This window comes from Crotalus tigris, unplaced genomic scaffold, assembly GCF_016545835.1.
Source record: "Crotalus tigris isolate CLP2741 ecotype Arizona unplaced genomic scaffold, ASM1654583v1 scf7180000017623.1712378, whole genome shotgun sequence".
Taxonomy (NCBI): Eukaryota; Metazoa; Chordata; class Lepidosauria; order Squamata; family Viperidae; genus Crotalus; species Crotalus tigris.
In genome coordinates this window covers 648895-667887 of record NW_024096518.1, presented here as the reverse complement: position 1 = coordinate 667887, position 18993 = coordinate 648895, and the positions used below count along the sequence as shown (strand labels likewise).

The 18993-nt window shown below is 43.2% G+C and overlaps 1 protein-coding gene across 3 annotated transcripts in view; it reads left to right on the top strand.

Moving 5' to 3' along the window:
- Window positions 1–18993, top strand: part of MOCOS (molybdenum cofactor sulfurase) — a 252233-nt gene that overhangs the window by 135488 nt on the left and 97752 nt on the right. For 2 of the 3 annotated variants that reach the window (XM_039332021.1, XM_039332014.1), the window contains one exon: window positions 16228–16344. The exons of the other annotated variant lie outside the window; for it this stretch is intronic. In XM_039332021.1, coding sequence (XP_039187955.1) covers window positions 16228–16344 — 117 coding nt within the window. The remainder of the gene's footprint in view (window positions 1–16227; window positions 16345–18993) is intronic. 3 annotated transcript variants of the gene reach the window in all.

Here is an 18993-nt window from a genome sequence, read left to right as displayed (position 1 = left end):
GCCATCTCTCTGGTTTATTGGCATTACAAAATGTATTTTGTTTCATAAACAATAAGTTAGTTGCAGCTTGATCCGCCAGCAACATATTAAATTGTGCTCTTAACAACTTTACAGATTCTTTAATATTTTCATCTGAAGGATTTAAAATCAAAGACTTTTCTTTTAACTTAATTTCATCCTCCAATTCTTTACGTTTTTGAGTCTGCCTTCGCTTATGAGAATTATTCATTTTTATCCTGATCCCACGCATAAATGCTTTACCTGTATCCCATACCATTGACATTGAAGTCCCCTTATGCATATTTAAAGCAAAATAATCCTTTAAAGACTCCTTTAGCTTTTGAATATTCTTTTCTTGTCTAAATAAGTTTTCATTCACCCTCCAGGATCTTCTCTCCTCTTTTTCTTGAGTCAACTCCATCCAAACTGGACTATGATCCGTCAACGACCTAGGAAAAATCTTTACATTCTTTACTCTATTGTATAAGTCCGTTGTAATAAAAAAAAAGTCAATTCTTGAAAAGGATTGGTGTCTATCTGAGAAGAAGGTAAAGTCTCTCTCCTCTTGATTACATTCCCGCCAATAGTCCCTTAGTTCCCAATCCTCCTTCATATCAAAAAAAGCTTTAGGTAATTTTGCCTGTTTAAAAAGAGGAGAAGAACCTTTCTTATCCCTTTGTATATCTAAGACGCCATTCCAATCACCCATTAATACCACGGATCTATAGTCCAGCAAAGTTATTTTTTGATGTAGCAATCTATAAAATTGTTCCTGTTGCTGATTTGGTGCATAAAGTCCCACTATGAGTATTTTCTTACCATACAGACCAAGTTCAATCATCACATATCTTCCTTGGGGATCTGATTCTACCAGACAAGCTGGTAGATTTTGCTTCACATAGATAACCACTCCCCCCTTTTTCCCAGGAGCAGAAGGTACAAAGTGAGATCCCAGACTGGCATTAACTAGATATTTCTGATCTTTAAGTAAGATATGAGTTTCCTGTAAACAAATAACATCATTGTTATGTTGCTTCAAATAGTAAAAGATTTTCTTTCTTTTCTGTGGAGAATTCAATCCGTTAACATTCCAGGTCAGGAACTTTGCCATCTCCCTTGGCCATGAGCCTGGAGAAGACTCCCTGGAGATCTGCCATTCCTAACTGTGTTGCAGAACTCTTGGGTCTTGCTCCTCCCACCGGCGATGAAACACTTTCGGAAGAAGATTCTTTAGCCTCTCTTTTACGTTGCTCCTTCTCCTTACGTCTATAAGCTGCACGGGTCATTCTCTGCTCTTTGACCTCCGTTTGACGTTGCCATTCAGCTTGCAACATCCCAGCAGAAACCAGACCAAGTGCTTCAGCTTGCTCCAACTCTTTGCCACTCAGGGGTTTCTGAACAGGTGGAACTGAGCCTGCACCCAGGACCGTGTTGTAGAACTCTTTGGCTTTATCAACCGTATTCAACCTATAACGCATCCCCGCATGGCTCAGAACAATACCCATCGGGATCTCCCATCTAAATGGCATCAATCTGGCTTTGAGCTCATTAGCTAGAAAAGCAAAATCTTTCCTACTTCTTAAAATTTTTGATGGGATTTCCTTTAAGATGATGATATCTTGGGCAGCAATCTGGAATCTCTTATTATAAAAAACTTGTATAATTTCATTACGCAGAGACTTCTTTGTAAAATAAATCACCACATCTCTAGGCAAATTCTTCTGCTTGGCAATCCAAGAGTTAACTCTGTAAATTTTTTCCACTTCTCTGCGTAATTCTCCTTTATCCATATTCAGAGCAATAGCTAGGTCAGTAAGCACCACCTCCATCAGGTCTTGATTCATATCTTCCTTAAGGCCCCTGATCCTCAGGGCATACTCCATCTGTCTATACTGGAACATAAGGATATCTTCTTGTGAAGTCTCCATCTTCCTTTCCATATCTTGGAATTTCTCCTCAAAAGAATCAACTTTATCTGCCACTTCCTCCACTCTCGAGTCCAGCTTCACCACCACCGTAGCCAAGCCTGATACAGCTGCAACTATATCTTGCCGCAAAATGGTGTTATTATCTTCTAGTGAGACCTTCATCCCACTTAACTCTTCCTTAATTTCAGATTTAATCTGTGTAACAAGTTGCTTCATTTCATCTCTAATTTGAGATACAACATCTCCCATTATGCCTTTAATCTCTTGTACTGACGGGCCTGGCAAAGGAGGGGAGGGTGGTGGCTGGGTCGGTGGTACATGTTTAAGTTGTTGTTGTGATTGTGCAATTAAAGCTGTGGGAGAGGAGACCACCTTAGATGTTATAGAAGGCGGCTGTCTCTTTGAAGCCATTTTATATGACGCAGTTCTCTCTTCCCTTCTTCCCAAAAAAAGGGGGGAGGAGGAAAATAGAATTTTTTTTAAAAAAGGACAAAAACACTGTAATCCTTAAAAGTCCAAGGAAAAAAGGAGAAAAAATCCAATACCAGGAACAAAAAAATCAAAAGCAGTCATTTAAGTCCAAAACTTTAAAAGCAAAAAGACAAAAGAGAAAAGGAAAAGAGGAAAGAAAAAAAAAAAACTCCGACACTTTTAAAACGCCATCTTATTTCCTCTCTCCATGCCAGCAAAAAAAAAAAGAACAAAGGAGAGATAATCAAAACTAACTAAAAGAAAGAAATAAAACACTAAACTATATAAAAAAAAGATCCTTTAAACCGCTCTGTCCGCTTCGGAAATTACTCACCAAGACGCTGTAGACGTGGAGATAGAGGCGGCGGTTTCTTTTGCTTCAAAATGTTGTGGCAAAAACCACGATACTTACATCAGAAGACAAGACCACGAAGGGTTGGAGAAAACAGGCTTTATTTGTGCACAATGGTTCAGAGCATTCACATGACAAATTCTGAACCCTGAGTTACTCTGAGGGTGTCACTTTTATACAGCTTGCCGCCCACGCTTAACCTAATAGATGACTTCTTATCTACCTTTAACACACTAAAAGAGAGAAGTTCATATCTTGAGACAACACACATAGGAAAAAGGAGAAGTTCATACAAACGGTTGTCTTACCACACCTCTCTACACGGGTGCTATCTTACAACATCTGTGACTTTTAGTTGACACTGACACTTCTTGTAAAATGGTTTCTACATAGCATGAACACATCTCTACAATTATGACACACAGGTTATATGATTTAGGTTACATTTCACAGCCAAACTTAATATTATCTATTAACTATTATCAGCAACAAGCATTCCTATTAGGATATAGATATATTGAACTTTTTCCTGCCCACCTCAAAAAGGAAGCAAAAACAGCTGGGAGGCGGAGGTCAGCAGGAGCTCCGAGTGAACACTCCTTCCACCCCCTCTAGGAATAAATCCAGAGGGGGTTCAGGGGTTCTACCTCTACTCCTGCGTTCTCTATCCCTTCCCTTTGCCCAGGAAGGGAATTCCGAGCCGCGGGCCAGCTGATACGCGCTGCGCTCCACGGTTCTGACACCTTCCCAGCTGGACGGCTACTAAGTAGCCGCCGTCGCCCCGTACCGGAAGCTCCAGTCAAGGCTTTTTTTGTCATAGAACGCCCAGAATGGAGTTCTGGCACCTTTTTTGGATGGAATCTTGTAGGGTAGGCAAGGTGGGTTGTATGACATGTGTAAGTTCTGGCTCCTTTTTTTTTTTTTAACAAAAATGCACTACCCTTAGTCACTTTCATTGATCTGAGTCATTATATAAATTTGAATAATAAATAAATAAAAGAGCTGGGATGCAGCGATTATAATGCAGTATTGCAGGCTCACTGCCAACTGTTAGCAGTTCAATTGTGAATGGCTCAAAGTTGACTCAACCTTCTTTCGTTCCAAGGTTGATAAAATGAGGACCCAGATTGTTGGGGGCAATATGCTGATTCTGTAAACCACTTAGAGATAGCTATAAAGCACTAAACAGTACACAGGTCTGAGTGCTACTGCTCTTGCTCTTACAAAATAAAATAAAATAAAATAAAATACTATAATCCATCCATTTCTCTTTGGATTTATATAAAATAGAAAAGGATTTGACAACATTTGCCTGATGATTGATAATTTGGACATTGTAACACATAAATTGGAATCAAGGCTTCTAATTTTGTTGAATGCTGAAAAGTCTTCAATATGATTCAGATTGAATATATGAAGTACATTCTAAGAAAATATTGGTTTCCACCATCATTTAGAACACAGAACATAGAATAATAGTCAAAACCCCTGCTGTGCCCAGAGATCCTCTACCATTCCGGACTTTCTTTTGGTTTGATGGGATGGATACCCTTGATCATAAAAAGAATAACAGAGCAAAATAATAGAGTTGGAAGGAACACCAGAGGTCCTCTGGTCCAACTCTCTATCCAAGGAGGAGATCCTATACCATTTTAGATAAATGGCTGTTCAAGCTCTTCTTAAAAACCTCCAATGATGGAGCACCCACAATTTCTGGAGGCAAGCTATTCCACTAGTTATTTGGTCTCACTGTCAGGTGAGTTCTTAGCTGTAGGTTGGTTCTCTCCTTGATTAGTTCCCATCCATTATTTCTTGTCCTGTCTTCAAGTGCTTTGGAGAATAAGTCGACCTCCTCCTCTTCGTGGCAGCTTCTTAAATATTGGAGCATTGCTATCATATCACTGCTAGCCTTTCTTTTCACTAGACTAGACATACCTAATCCCTACAATTATTCTTCATATGTTTTAGCCTGCAGCCCTTTAATCATCTTTGTTTATCTTCTCTACACTCTTTCTAGAGCAGACATGTCAAACTCGTGATGTCATGTGACGTCGCACAACGTATCGGGATGGTGTCCGGTTTGCAGGCCGGCAGTTCGCGCCCCTGTTCTAGAATCTCAACATCTTTTTTATATTGTGACCAAAACTGGATACAGTATTCCAAGTGTGGTTTTACAAAGACATTATAAAGTGGTACTAACACTTCACGTGATCTTGATTCTATCCCTCTGTTAATGCAGCCTGGCACTAACCTATTTTCTGAGGTGTTGACTATTCCTGCCAGCTTGGCATCATCTGCAAATTTGATGAGTCCCCTTCTATCCCCTCATTTAAATCATTTATGAAAATGTTGAAGAGTATTGGGCCTAAGGCAGATCCTTGGGATACCCTACTGCTCACTTCCCTCCTTGTAAATGTAGTTCCATTAAGTACTGCACATTGAGTCTGGTTTGTCAACCAGTTATGAATCCATCTGGTGGTGATACTGTCTATCCCACATTTTTCTTACTTACCAAGAAGTAAGTTGTGGTCTGCTTTTTTAAATACCTTCTGAAATCTAAGTATACTAAGTATTAGTTTACTAATTTAGTCACTTTGTCAAAGAATAAAATAAGATTTGTTTGGCATGGTCCTTTTTTGACAAACTTGTGTTAGCTTCTGATTATAACTTTGCTTCTTCTAGGTCTGTGGTGCGAATCTATGGCACACGTGCCACAGGTGGCACGCAGAGCCCTCTCTGTGGGCACGCGTGCCATCACTCCAGTCCTGGGCCTTCAGCTGGGTTTTATAAAACCTTTTCGCTTTAGGCCTCCGCTGCGGTGTGCAAAAAAAAAAGGTTTAATCAATCAATTTCAAGATCTCGAAAAGTTGTAATTGATTGATTAAACTTTTTAATTCCACCCAATCTGCTGTTACCACCGCAGCCATGCCCACCCAATGGGCCACGCTTACCCAATTGGCCACACCCACCCAATGGGCCATGCCCACCCGGCACCCAATGATATATAAGTGGGTTTTGGGTTGCTGTTTGGGCACTCGGTCTCTAAAAGGTTCACCATCACTGTTCTAGGTGTTCGTAGATCTGTTGCTTGATTATCTTTTCCAGGATCTTCCCTGGAAAAGGTATTAATGTCAGGCTGATTGGTCTAGTTCAGACATGTCAAACACAAGGCCCCCAGGCCAGATCCGGCCCGCAAAGTCGTGTCATGTGGCCTGCAAAGCCATCCTGGAAGCAGTGACAGAACAGCTCCCGCTGCCTTGGCCCAGGCCCAGGCCAGCCGGGAGCCAATGTACCATTTTGTGGTGGCCATCTATGGCATTCAGTTAGCTCCACAAGGCTGTCTGGAAACAGCAAGGGACCAGCCCCTACCATGTCGCCCCGCCCCTGCTGGGCATGCACTGGGGAGTATCACCTTTTGTTTCTTGCCTGTTTTTCTTCCTCCCTCATCTCAAATATTTTCTCACCAATCTGTTCTTAAGGAAGGAAGGAAGGAAGGAAGGAAGGAAGGAAGGAAGGAAGGAAGGAAGGAAGGAAGGAAGGAAGGAAGGAGAGGGAGGAAGGAGAGAGAGGAAGGAGAGGGAGGGAGGGTCTGAGGGAAATCCTGCCTTAGTCCTGCCCTGCTGTCTTTTCACCATCCCCTTGCCCCCTCCTCCTGGCCTATCTTAGGGGTCTCCCATCTATTGTTAAGGATGCTTTGGATACAAAGCCGGGTCTCCTTACATGGAGAGGGAGTGGGCCTCCCTCTGACTTTGCTTTCATAACTATCATGAGCAACCTGGCTAAGGAAAGCAAGCACAGCAGCAGCAGCCTGGAGGAGGAGGTAAGCACAACCAGCTGCCCCCTTGGGGAGGTGGGATGGGGCTTGGTGCAGCGGGAGCTTGAGGGCTGGGCTAGGTGTTTGACCTCTGCTGCCCAGGGCTCTGAGCAGCCCATGCCACCGTCCAGCCCCCCTGCATGGCATAAGAGGGACAGTGAGGCTCCTCCAGTGGACCATGTCTTGGTACTTGCCCCGGTCCTACCCCCCTCTGCTGGAGACCCTCAGATCTGCCCATGTCCCCACAGGGACTCTTGAAGTGAGCAGTGTAGTCCTGGCCATCCCCACCCAGTAGACCACACCCATCCCAGCCATGCTCACTCAGTAGGCCATGCCCACCCTGGCCACATCCACTTGTCTCCCCCAGGGTAACCACATTGCTGATGCGGCCCTCAATAAAATTGAGTTGACACCCCTGGTCTAATTAGTTTGGTCTAGTAGAGGTGTTGATCTAGGTAGTTTCTTGCATCCATATTTTCTCTTTTTTGAAAATGGAAACCATATCAGCTCTTTTCCAGTCTTCTGTTAGTTCCATGGTGCTCCAAGATCTTTGAAAGATATGGTTCAGTGTTTCTGAGATCACATCTACTAGCTCTTTCAGAACTCTGGGATGTAATCCATTTGGTCCTGATAATTTGAACTTATCTAGGGTAGATAGATGTTTTTTTAACATTTTCTTGCCAATTTAATTTATATTTCCAGTCTGGCTTTTACGATTCTGTTTTTTTTTTTTTTGTAGGCTTGGCTATTTTTTTCCTTTTGTGTAAAGGCAGATGCAAAGAATGAATTAAGCAGCTCTGCTTTCTTCCTGCTCCCATTACTTCCTTGCATCTTATCCCATTAGTGGACCAATTGTTTCCTTGACTTTTATTTTTTGTTTTTTACCAATTAAAAAAAAATTAAATTATTTTTGACATTTGTTGCAAGCTTAGTTCACTCTGAGCCTTAGCTTTCCTCTTTGCAGAGCTGGGCTATGTGATGGTATTCTGCCTTAGTTATGTGTCCCTATTTCCAATTTTTTTTACACATGTCCTTTTTGTCTTTCAGAGAGTTCTTTATGCAACCATGCTGGTTTCTTCTTGGATTTCTTATTTTTCTTTTTCAATGGTACTATGCTGGACTGGGCTTTTATAATCAAATTTTTCAGAGTTTCCCAAGCTTCTTGAGTTGTTTTCCCCTTTAAAATTTTCCTTCCTTCCTTCCTTCCTTCCTTCCTTCCTTCCTTCCTTCCTTCCTTCCTTCCTTCCTTCCTTCTTTCCCAAGCTCTCTCTAATTTTGTTGAAATCAGTTCTTTTAAAATTAAGACACTAGTTTTAATTTTGTTCTATTCTTGTATCTGCATTGTATTGAATTCCAATATTACATGGTCATTTTCCTCCAAAGTTCCTGCAATTTCAACCCTCTCTGTCATATCTTCTCTGTTAGTAAGAATTAATCCTGGTATAATTTACCCTCTAGTTCTCTCCTCTACCTTTTGGATGACAAAATTGTCAACTAGGCTTGTCAGGAATCTGTTTGGTCTCCTACTTGATGCAGAATTTGTCTTCCAATTGATGTCAGAGTAGTTAAGTCCCCATTACTACTTTGGTGTGTTTCTGCACACATTAGTTAATGGCAAAAAGTTGATCAATTTCTTGTGCTTGGTTGGTTGGCCTGGAGTATTAACCGATATGTATCCAGGGAGGCTTCTCTCTTTAGTTTTACACATTTCTGTAGAGGTGTAGTGATTTCTTACATATAATGCAACTCTATCTCCTCTTATGTTAGGTCTATTTCTTTTGAACAGTTTATATTCTTCCAGCAGCACATTCTAGTTGTGAGTTTCATCCCACCAAGTTTCAGTAATAGCAACTACAGTACTAGTGCAAAATGTTTAGGCAGTTGTGCAGAAATGCTGTAAATCTAGAATGCTTTCAAAAACAATGTTGTTTTGAAAGCAAAGGGTTATCATACCAAATATTGATTTGATTTGTATTTCTCTTTTGTTCATTTACTTCCATTTTGTTAATTGATAAAAAATAAACTGTTAATACTTCTATTTCTGAAAGCATTCTTAATGTACAGCAATTTTGCACAACTGCTTAACATTTTGCACAGTACTGTATATCATATCTGCCCTCGTATACTAGTATTTCAAGTTCACCCTGTTTGTTCTTCAAAATTTGATTATTAGTATATAGGCATCTGAGTCCTTTGTGGCTGACCCTGGATATGCTTCGTATATCACCTCTTTATATCTGAGGGGGTTTTTTGAGGTTTTTAAAAGTTTTTATTTGTAATTTGTCCATTACAATTTGATAATTCTAAAATCTATTACAAGTAGATTTCTTCTCAATCTCTATTTAGTTGTTTCTTGCTACTCATCAAAAATGCTCTTATCTCCTTTAGTTTTCAGTTTGGTTCTTAAATTACAGTAGGTACCTACCTACCTACCTACCTACCTACCTACCTACCTACCTACCTACCTATATATCTATGGTATTTAAGAACCAGCCCTCTTCCTAACAATAATACATAAAAGTAATATATAAAATGTAAAACAGGCAAGGAATGTTGAAAATTAGAGGTGGGGGGAAGGCTTTCAGGGCATGTACCAGCTCCATGTATGCTCCTCTTTTTGTCTCAAGCAATGGCACAGAGCCATGTTTTTATAAATTTATGGAAGGCCAAGAAAATAAGGGCCCACCTCACCATCAGGGAAAGAATATTCCGCAGAGTGGGAGCAATGGCAGATAAGGATCTTTTCCTAGGCCCCACCAGACAATAGAATGGGACATCTTGGTGCTGCCATCTTGCCTTGGGGGGTTGTATGGAGACATGGACCAAGGATCAGAGGGCTGTAGCTAGATGGAGCAGCTACAGCCTGAATGAAGGATTGCAGGCTGAGCCTGAGCAGAGGGAGCCACAGCTGCAGCAAATTAATCTGGAGGCTTCACACAAAGAACAAAAGCAGGGCGGAGATGCAATGGGAACAACCCTGGTCAGCCAGATTACTTGTGAGAAGGTAGCCTCGCCCATTGTGAGAGGCTGTACTGGCATTATCTATTTGATCGGCCCAATGAGATGGGCGTTGTTGGAACAACATGTGTGGATTCCTTGCTCTGTGATTCCTGCTTATCGTGTTTTGCCTTGCCCCATGGACTAATTCAAGCCTTTGGAACTCTTGCCTTGTTGAATGCCTTTGTTCTGGCATCTGCCTGCCTTCGGGAATTCAGACCGCTCCTCTTGCTAGCTCCTTAGAACCTCTGGTGGAACTCAGAGGGTGTCATGCCTCTGTCCGAGCCTGACTCTGAAGACGACATGGAGTTCCCTGGGGAGTAGGTATTTAAGGAGACGCTGTGGGGTGGGGCATTTGCTGGGAACAAACGTGAACTCTTGTGATGTGAGCTCTTGTACCTGGACTGTTTGCATTTTGGATCAAGTTTGTTTCCTGCTGAGTTCTCCTCGCTGTCCTCAGTTTTGCAGTTTGCAGGTTACAGGCAAGCTGGGTGTTGAAAAGATCATACTTTGTTTGTTATCTCTTTTACTTTAAAGAACTGTTTAACTCCGTTGACTGCTTTATTGAACTTGTGCCAGCATATCTGGGGGCTGTTGAGTGAACGTTGGCAGTGCTTACAAAGACAATCATTCTGACCAGCTAATTGCTTTGCCTCCATTCGGGGCCCTGGGTCATCACATTTTGTTCCCGGCCCACTCCCAATTGTTTCTCCAGACCAAGTAGGGCAACCACGGATCAGCTCCATGCGGAAAATGATCAGCAAAAACAGCAAGTGGCCCTCCTGATTGCACAGATGGCACAGATGCAAGCAGCTCGGCCACACCGCAGAAACCCTATTCCAGTGCCAGACAAGTTTGATGGCTCACAGGCATGATTCCCATCGTTCTTTGGGCAGGGCCAGTTATGTATGAGCCTTCGGCCGGAGGACTTCCCCACTGACCGGGATAAGGTGGGGTTTGTGCTAAGCCTGTTGACAGGAACGGCAGCATGTTGGGCAACACCCCTGCTGACCCAGCCCAATCAGCTGCTGGACAATTATGCAGAGTTTTTCCAGCAACTCAAGGCCACGTTTGAGGACCCAATTAAGGCCCAGACTGCAAACCGTCAGGTGAGAGAGTTGCGACAGGGGCATGGTTCACTGACAGACTACATTGCTACATTTCAGTTGGTTTCTCAGGAACTGCAGTGGAATGAGGTGGCGCTTATGGACCAGTCTTAGGAGGGACTTTTGTCCGAACTCCTGGATGAGCTGGCACGCACTGAATGCCCTCGCTCCTTGCAGGAGCTCATGAACCTGTGTCTCTGTATCAATGCAAGACTCCAGCAGTGACAGGCGCGACGATGGACGGAGGCCTTGCCTGCACCTGTTAAGACAGTGGCACCGTTGGCACCACCTCCGGAGGAGCCAATGCAATTGGGGGCTGCACGACCCCATCTGACCCAAGCTGAAAAAGATCGCCGCCGCCATGAAGTCCTTTGCCTGTATTGTGGCAGTCCAGGCCATATGGCGGTCAAGTGCCCGGTGAAGGCACCCAAAGTGGTGGCGGGAAACGGTCCGGGCCCAGCCTAGAGGGCTCCGTAGGTTGGGCTCACTCGGACACAGGTCCACCTCAGCAAACTCTTGTTAAGCACCTTGTGTTACCAGCAACTGTGTTCGTGCCTGGTCAGGGAGCGGTAGAGGTCCAGGCCTTGGTGGACTCCGGGGCTACTGCTAATTTCATGGACTCAGATTTTGTCATGCAATGGTCCATTCCCCAGCAGCAGTTGTCACTGCCAGTCTTGATGGAAACGATTGATGGGCGGCCCCTTCGTTCCGGTCCAGTGGTTGCTGCAACCAGACCTCTTCACATGCATATTGGGCTGCATATGGAATAAGCCATGTTCTATGTGGCTACCGTTTCTCACTTTCCTGTGGTTTTGGGTTTGGAATGGTTGAGGGCTCATGATCCGCAGATTATTTGGTCATCTGGGGTAGTACGGTTCCCCGGCAAGAAGTGTGCCACCCATCACCTGCATGTCTGCGCAGGGAAGGTGGCTACCTCTGTGGACCTGGACCTACTGGCAGAGTTGGGGGATTATGCTGATGTCTTTGGGGAAAAAGAGGCAGATCAGTTGCCCCCGCATCAGTCTTATGACTGCCCGGTTGATTTAGTGCCCGATGCCAAATTGCCGGTTGGCCGGATTTACTCTCTGTCGGAACTGGAGTTGGCAGCTTTGAGGGACTTCATTGACAAGAATCTCCAGAAGAGGTTTATATGGCCTTCCACCTCCCCATTGACTGCGCCAGTACTCTTCATGAAGAAGAAGTCAGGGGAGCTTAGACTGTGCGGTCATTACCGGAAACTGAATGCCATCACGATCCGTAATCAGTACCCACTCCCGCTCATGCCCGAACTCATTGAGAGGCTCCGCCAGGCCAAAATATTTACTAAGTTGGATTTACGGGGAGCTTGTAACTTAGTCTGAGTTTGAGCAGGAGATGAGTGGAAGATGGCCTTCCGGACGTGTTATGGACATTTTGATTACATGGTTATGCCCTTTGGCCTGACCAACGTGCCAGGAATGTTCATGCACTTTATGCATAACGTGTTCAGGGACCTGTTGGATATGTTTGTGGTCATCTGTCTTGACGACATCCTGATTTACTCGTCCTCCCCACGAGAGCATTGGAACCATGTTCAGCTTGTGTTGCAACGATTGCGGGATAACCATCTCTTTGCCAAGCATGAGAAGTACCAGTTTGCGCAAACCACAATCAACTTTCTGGGCCATCGCATCTCGCCTGAGGGTATGGAGATGGATCCGGAGAAAGTAAAGTCACTGCAAGTGACTGCAAGAATGGCAGCCTCCACGGAGGGTCAAGGATGTGCAGCGTCTGTTGGGGTTTGAGAATTATTACCACATGTTCATTCCTCGTTTTGCGACCCTGACCGCTTCCCTTTCCAATCTGTTAAGGAAAGGGGTGAAGTTCCACTGGGGCGTGGAGGAGCAGGGGGCCTTGGATGTCCTTAAGGCCGTGTTTGCCTCTGAGCCTAGAAGGCTCCGTAGGTTCTACTTTAAAGAACTGTTTAACTCAGTTGACTGCTTTATTGAACTTGTGCCAGCATATCTGGGGGCTGTTGGGTGAATGTTGGCAGTGCTTACAAAGACAATTATTCTGACCAGCTAATTGCTTTGCCTCCATTCGTGACCCTGGATCATCACAGAGGGTGCGTGTGGGCTTTAATTGTTGAAGGGCTACTGGGGACTGTATATTTAGGCTTGGGCAGCTCAATAAAGACTTTTTAATCTAAAGCTGTGTGTCTGTGTGTGAGTGCAGTCACACATGTTGTTCCAGTTCACATTCACCCCCTCCCAGAGAAGCCTGTTCTTCAAAAGGATGGAGTAGTTACTGACAGATAATGCACAGCTTGCCCAGGAAGTGGTCCTGCTCTTCTCACAGTTGATCCAGATGCAAGCAGCAATCCCAGCTCATCCTTGTCAGAAATGCCTGATATCTATGCCAGACAAATTTGATGGGACTTTGGAGCAGTATCCCACATTTTGGGGACAGTGCCAGCTCTTTATGATTTGTGGCTGGATAACTTCCAGATGGATTGGGAAAAGGTAGGGTTTGTCATCAGCCTCCTGGCCGGCCCAGTGGGCAACCTTGCTGATCACAGTGCAGATCCTTCTCCTGGATGATTAGGTGGGGTTTTGTATTAAATTGAAGGCCATATTCAAGGACCCCAGACAGCGAATTAGTGTTTGCACAAGCTAAAGCAGGGGCAATGGCCAATTATGGACTACATCATTGATTTCTGGCTGATAAGCCAGGACTTGTGGTGGAATGAGGAGACCCTCATGGACCAATTCCAGGAGAGTCTGTCCTCAGAGCTTCTGGATGAGTTGGCCTGGATGGACTGCCCCAGTACCTTACAGGCGCTCTTACACCTCTGTCTTCGTATTGATGAGCAGCTCCAGTAACAGAGGCATGGAAATGGGGACAGAAACATCTATGCCAGCAAAGACCTGAAAGGAGCCTCAACCACCTGAGGAACTCAATGCAAGCGGGGGGTGCCAGACCACGGCTCACCACTCCAAAAAAGACTGATGATGCTAGGATTTTGTTGACAAGAACTTGTGAAAGGGATTCATTCACCCAGCATCCCATTTTGCAGCTCCCAACCTCTTCATCAAAAAGAAGTCAAAGGTGAGACTTTTCTGTGATTACCACAAGCTGAATGCCATCACTGTAAAGAACCAGTATCCACTTCCACTCATTCTGGAGCTAATGGAGCAGTGATGGTGGCGAGCATCTTCACAAAATTGGATTTGTGTGGCGCATAATCTAGTGTGAATCCAGAAGGGGGGCAAATGAAAAATGGCCTCCTGAACCCAATACTGTTACTTTGAGTATACTTGAATGACATTCTGGCTTACCAATCCCCCTGCCATGTTTATGCATATCATAAATGTCATGTTCCAAGATTTATTGGACCCATTTATGGTTATTCATCTGGATGACATTCTGGTGTATTTATCATTACCTAGGAACATTGGACGCATGAGTGAACTGTACTGCAATGCTTGTGAGAAAACCATCTCTAAGTGTGAAAAGTGCCAGTTCGCACAGATCATGGTAGACTTTTTGGGGCATTGGATTTCACTTGCTGGCATCACCTGAGAAAACTGAGGCCTTACCGTGTTGGCAGCTCTTGCGCTGAATGAAAGATGTTCAGTGGCTCCTGCGGTTTTCCTGCAAAGACCCTAAAATTGGTCTTTGCTACAGATCCCATCCTTCACCATCCTGATTTATTACGACTATTTGTAGTTGAGACCTATGTTTTGGACACCATCATCAGAACAGTGTTGCTACAAGCCTCTTCGGACTCCAGGTAACTCTTCCACCAATTATTCATGCAAGCACAATCCCACAGAGCATAATTATAGGATCTGGGATAAAGAATTGCTGGCAGTCAAGGTGGCCTTTCAAGTCTGGTGGCACCATCTAGAAGGGCCTCACTACCAGATCAAGGTACTGACAAATCACGGGAATCTTGAACACCTGAAGACAGGCTGGAGACTCAACCAAAGCCAGATCTGATAGCCTCTCTATCTGGAGATTCTGGGTTTTTTTCCCCCTCTGTGGTATAGTTTTGTTTGGGCCTTTATTACCTCGTTTTTCAGAATTTCCCGAATATCCTGAACTTTTTATCCTGTTAGGATTTCTATCTAGGGAATCCTCCCTAGTTCTTCTTTTAGCTTGTTCAAGTCACCTCTCTTAAAGTCTAAAACATTTGTTCGATTTCATCCAGTTACCTTGCCTGTATTATATTGAATTCTAATATGACATGATCACTCTCCAATAATTCGTACAACCAGCACTTCTTCCCGCCTCTACCTTTCAGATGACAGTTGTCAGCTAGGTAAAGCAAGAACCTGTTGAATTTGCTGCAGGGTTTACTTCCTATTGATGTTACCTGCACACTTTACTTAGCTCAGTGGTTCTCAACCTTTCTAATGCCGTGACCCCATAAAACAGTTCCCCATGTTGTGGTGACCCCAAGTGGGTGTGGCCACCAATAAGGGGGAGTAGGACAGCTAGGGAAAAGGGAAAAAAATGGACTGCATTGTTTGGCGACCCCGTGAAATGGTCGTTTGACCCCAAATGGGGTCCCGACCCACAGGTTGAGAACCACTGACTTAGCTGATTAGAAAATGTTCATTTGTTTCCTCTGCTTTTGAGTGGCATGTAGTATATACCTATAACAATGTCATTTCTTCTTCCTGTAATATTTACCCAAATACATTCAAGAGGCTTTTCATTCTTGGTATTATGTATTAGAGAATAAATGTTTTTGCGCTGGCATTATAAAAAAATTGAAGACTGTTTAACATATGATCTGTGAGTAGTCCAGTTATAGCTTCATTTTGGTTTCAGATCATTACCTGTGTCAGTATAATTTTGGAAATAAATTAGACCTTAACATGATATTGAACTATATTCTTAAAACATCGAATTAATCATCCTTGGAAAAGTTCTGGCTCTTTTTAGCTTGGTGCACAGCAAAGATGAAAATTTTAGTTACAGCAAAGAAGTTTAGTGTCCTAATTCAGGATATTGTTTTGAAAAGTCTTTCTAAATATACAGAGCTGAAGCAATATATTTTTATGTAGTCTTGTAAATGATTTAATTAATTTTATTCTATACAAATGACTGTTATATGGATTTTTCCTCTTTTATTTTTTATTAATTATCCTTCTCTCTTTCCTCTTCCCTCCTTTTCTCTCTTGTTATATTAGTTTATTTTAACTAGCATAATGTATCTAGTATTTTTCCTTTTTATTCATTGTTTACATGCGTGTGTGTATGTGTGTGTAGTAGTGATGATAATGGTAGTATATTTTACTGTTTAAAAATGTATTTCTCATTCTACTCATTATTGAACATTTGTTTTCTGTGTTAGTATTTAAATACCATCAGCCATTATTTTACACAGATATTGTAATATTAAAGGAAAAGCACTTTATAATTAAATCTCTACAGTAATTATAAAATCTATTTAGAATTACAGGATTTTGTTCATATTTCATGAATATTCTAATGATAGAAAAAAACTTTATTTGTTCTTGTATTAAGAATCTTTCTTTTTGGGGAATGGGGGGAATCTCTTGAAACAAGGTGGACAAACTGGCTGGGCTCTACAATATCCATATGCGCACAGGCTGTTTCTGTAATACTGGAGCTTGTCAGCAGCACTTGGGGATAAGCCATGATGATATCAAAAAGAACCTACAGGTCTGTATATGTTCAGTATATCAATTCTACCCACTAAAGTAAATGGAATCATGCTGCATCTGTTCCATTAATTTTCCCACTGTTTCTAAGCAAGTATACCAATGAAGTCCCATCATATAAAAAAAATTATTAACATAAAAAGAAATATAATTTACTAGTTCACAGGTCGGCAACCCGCGGCTCCGGAGCCACATGCAGCTCTTTGAGCCATCTCCTGCGACTCCCAGCCCATGTGAATTTCCCCAAAAAATGGGTCTAAACAAGTTCAACCAATCAATTCAAACTTCTCATGGAAAAAAAAACTTGTGAAGTTTGAATTCATTGGACAAACTTCTCTGGTTTGTGAGATTGCCCACAAGCCGTTTGTGGGACTGCCAACAAACCTCTTCTCTCTCTTCATTCTTCACAGACTGTTAGAAAGGTGAGTAGGCCCTTTTCAAAACGGCCTTGCGTTACCCGGGCGAAGTGCTTGATGGAGAGGGGGTTCAGCTTCCAAAGGCTGCTGGGGACCTCCCTGCTCCCAGGAAAGCCTTTGCCTTGCCCGCTGCTCCCGTTGTAAATGGCCTCGGAGTCACCAGCCGAAGGGTTTGATGGGAGTGGGTTCAGCTTCCAAATGCTGCTGGGGACCTCCCTGCTCCCAGGAAAGCCTTTGCCTTGCCCACTGCTCCCGACGTCAGGCAGGGCGCGGTTTTTGCAAGCGAGGCTGAGGGGGGAGCTGCTTGTGTGCAAATGTGTTTCTTTTGCAGGGAAGTTGCTTTGCTGAAGGTTATATCTTCCTCTTCCTTCCTTCCTGTTTTCTTTCTTTCTCTTTTTACTTTCCTTCCCATATTCTTCCTGCCTTTCTTCTTCCTTTCTTGTCTTCCCTCCCTCCCTCTCTTTCTTTCTTTCCCTCTCTCTCTCTCTCTCTCAATAAGCAAGCAATCTGGGTTCTGACTGGCTGCTCCGTGCCTCCTCCTCCCTTCCCCCAGAAACAAGTAAACTGCATGCAAAAATCCCACAACATCTTGTGTGCACGTACCGGTGTGGAGGCAAGCCATTTCACTTTGCCTGATTCTTTTTGTTTCAAAAGCAGATGCTTTCTGTTTCAAAAGTAGCCTGGGTGTCACCCGGCCAGTGCGCTTGCTGGGAGGAGGGGCTCAGCCTGGATCGGCTGGTAAGCTGGCTGCTCTTCTCCAACCCCAGTTGGCATGCTTGCAGATTCTTCCCCCCCCCCAATAAATAAACACAAAAGGCTGATTTGAGAGGTTGTCCAGCTAAAATGGGGGAAAGAAGCTGGGCTGGAGCTTCTGCACAGGCTGGTTGGGCTTTCGGCAGGTTTTGCCTGCAATTAAGACAGAGCGAGGTTTTTGCAAGCAGGCTGAGGGGGAAGCTGCTCACGTGTCTGCTCACATAAGAGTTTCTTGTGTTTCTTTTGCAGGGAGGCTGCTTTGCTGAAGATTATATCTTCCTTCCTTCCTTTTCTTCCTGTTTTCTTTCTTTCTCTTTTTCCTTCCTTCCTTCCTTCCTTTTCTTCCTGTTTTCTTTCTTTCTCTTTTTCCTTCCTTCCTGCTTTCCTTTTCTTTGTCAGAATCCAATTATATTTCATCTTTAATTATCAAACATAGAAACTCCCAATTCTGCCTTCTCTGGATTCTGCCATAAGAGGGAGAAAAGGGGGAGAGCAAGGGGCTTTATGGCCCTCACTTCCTTCAGCACACTTCAAAGGACTGAATGTGTGTTTATTGTGGCCTCTAAGCTTTAACATATCAAAGAAGAGTAATTGCCTTTCATGTAGTTATCTGAAGTCTCCATCCAGACGAAAGAAGAAAGGGGATGGAATTGTGATACTTGAAACTATCACTGGAAGGGGGGTTGATTGGGTGGGACTACTGGGGAACCCCTTAAAACCTTGAATGGGAGAGCTTGAACCCCAAATCCTGTCTAGCATGCCTGCAACCATTTTCTCTTAATAAAGGATTCCTGTTGGAAGAGCTATTCCAAGAGTTCTGTCTTCTTAAGATGCAAAGTGGGGTGGGTCCTTACATTCTTCCTGTTTTCTTTCTTTCTCTTTTTCCTTCCTTCCTGCTTTCCTTTTCTTCCTGTTTTCTTTCTTTCTCTTTTTCCTTCCTTTCTTCCTTCCTTCTTTCCTTTTCTTCCTGTTTTCTTTCTTTCTCTTTTTCCTTTCTTCCTTCCTTCCTTTTCTTCCTGTTTTCTTTTTTTCTCTTTTTCCTTCCTTCCTGCTTTCCTTTTCTTCCTGTTTTCTTTCTTTCTCTTTTTCCTTCCTTCCTTCCTTCCTTTTCTTCCTGTTTTTTCTTTCTCTTTTCCTTCCTTCCTTCCTTTTCTTCCTGTTTTCTTTCTTTCTCTTTTTCCTTCCTTCCTGCCTTTTCTTCCTGTTTTCTTTCTCTTTTTCCTTCCTTCCTGCTTTTCTTTTCTTCCTGTTTCTTTCTTTCTCTTTTTCCTTCCTTCCTTCCTTCCTTCCTTTTCTTCCTGTTTTCTTTCTTTCTCTTTTTCCTTCCTTCCTGCCTTTTCTTCCTGTTTTCTTTCTTTTCCTTCCTCCCTTCCTTCCTTCCTTCCTTCCTTCCTTCCTTCCTTCCTTCCTTTTCTTCCTGTTTTCTTTCTTTCTCTTTTTCCTTCCTTCCTTTTCTTCCTGTTTTATTTCTTTCTCTTTTT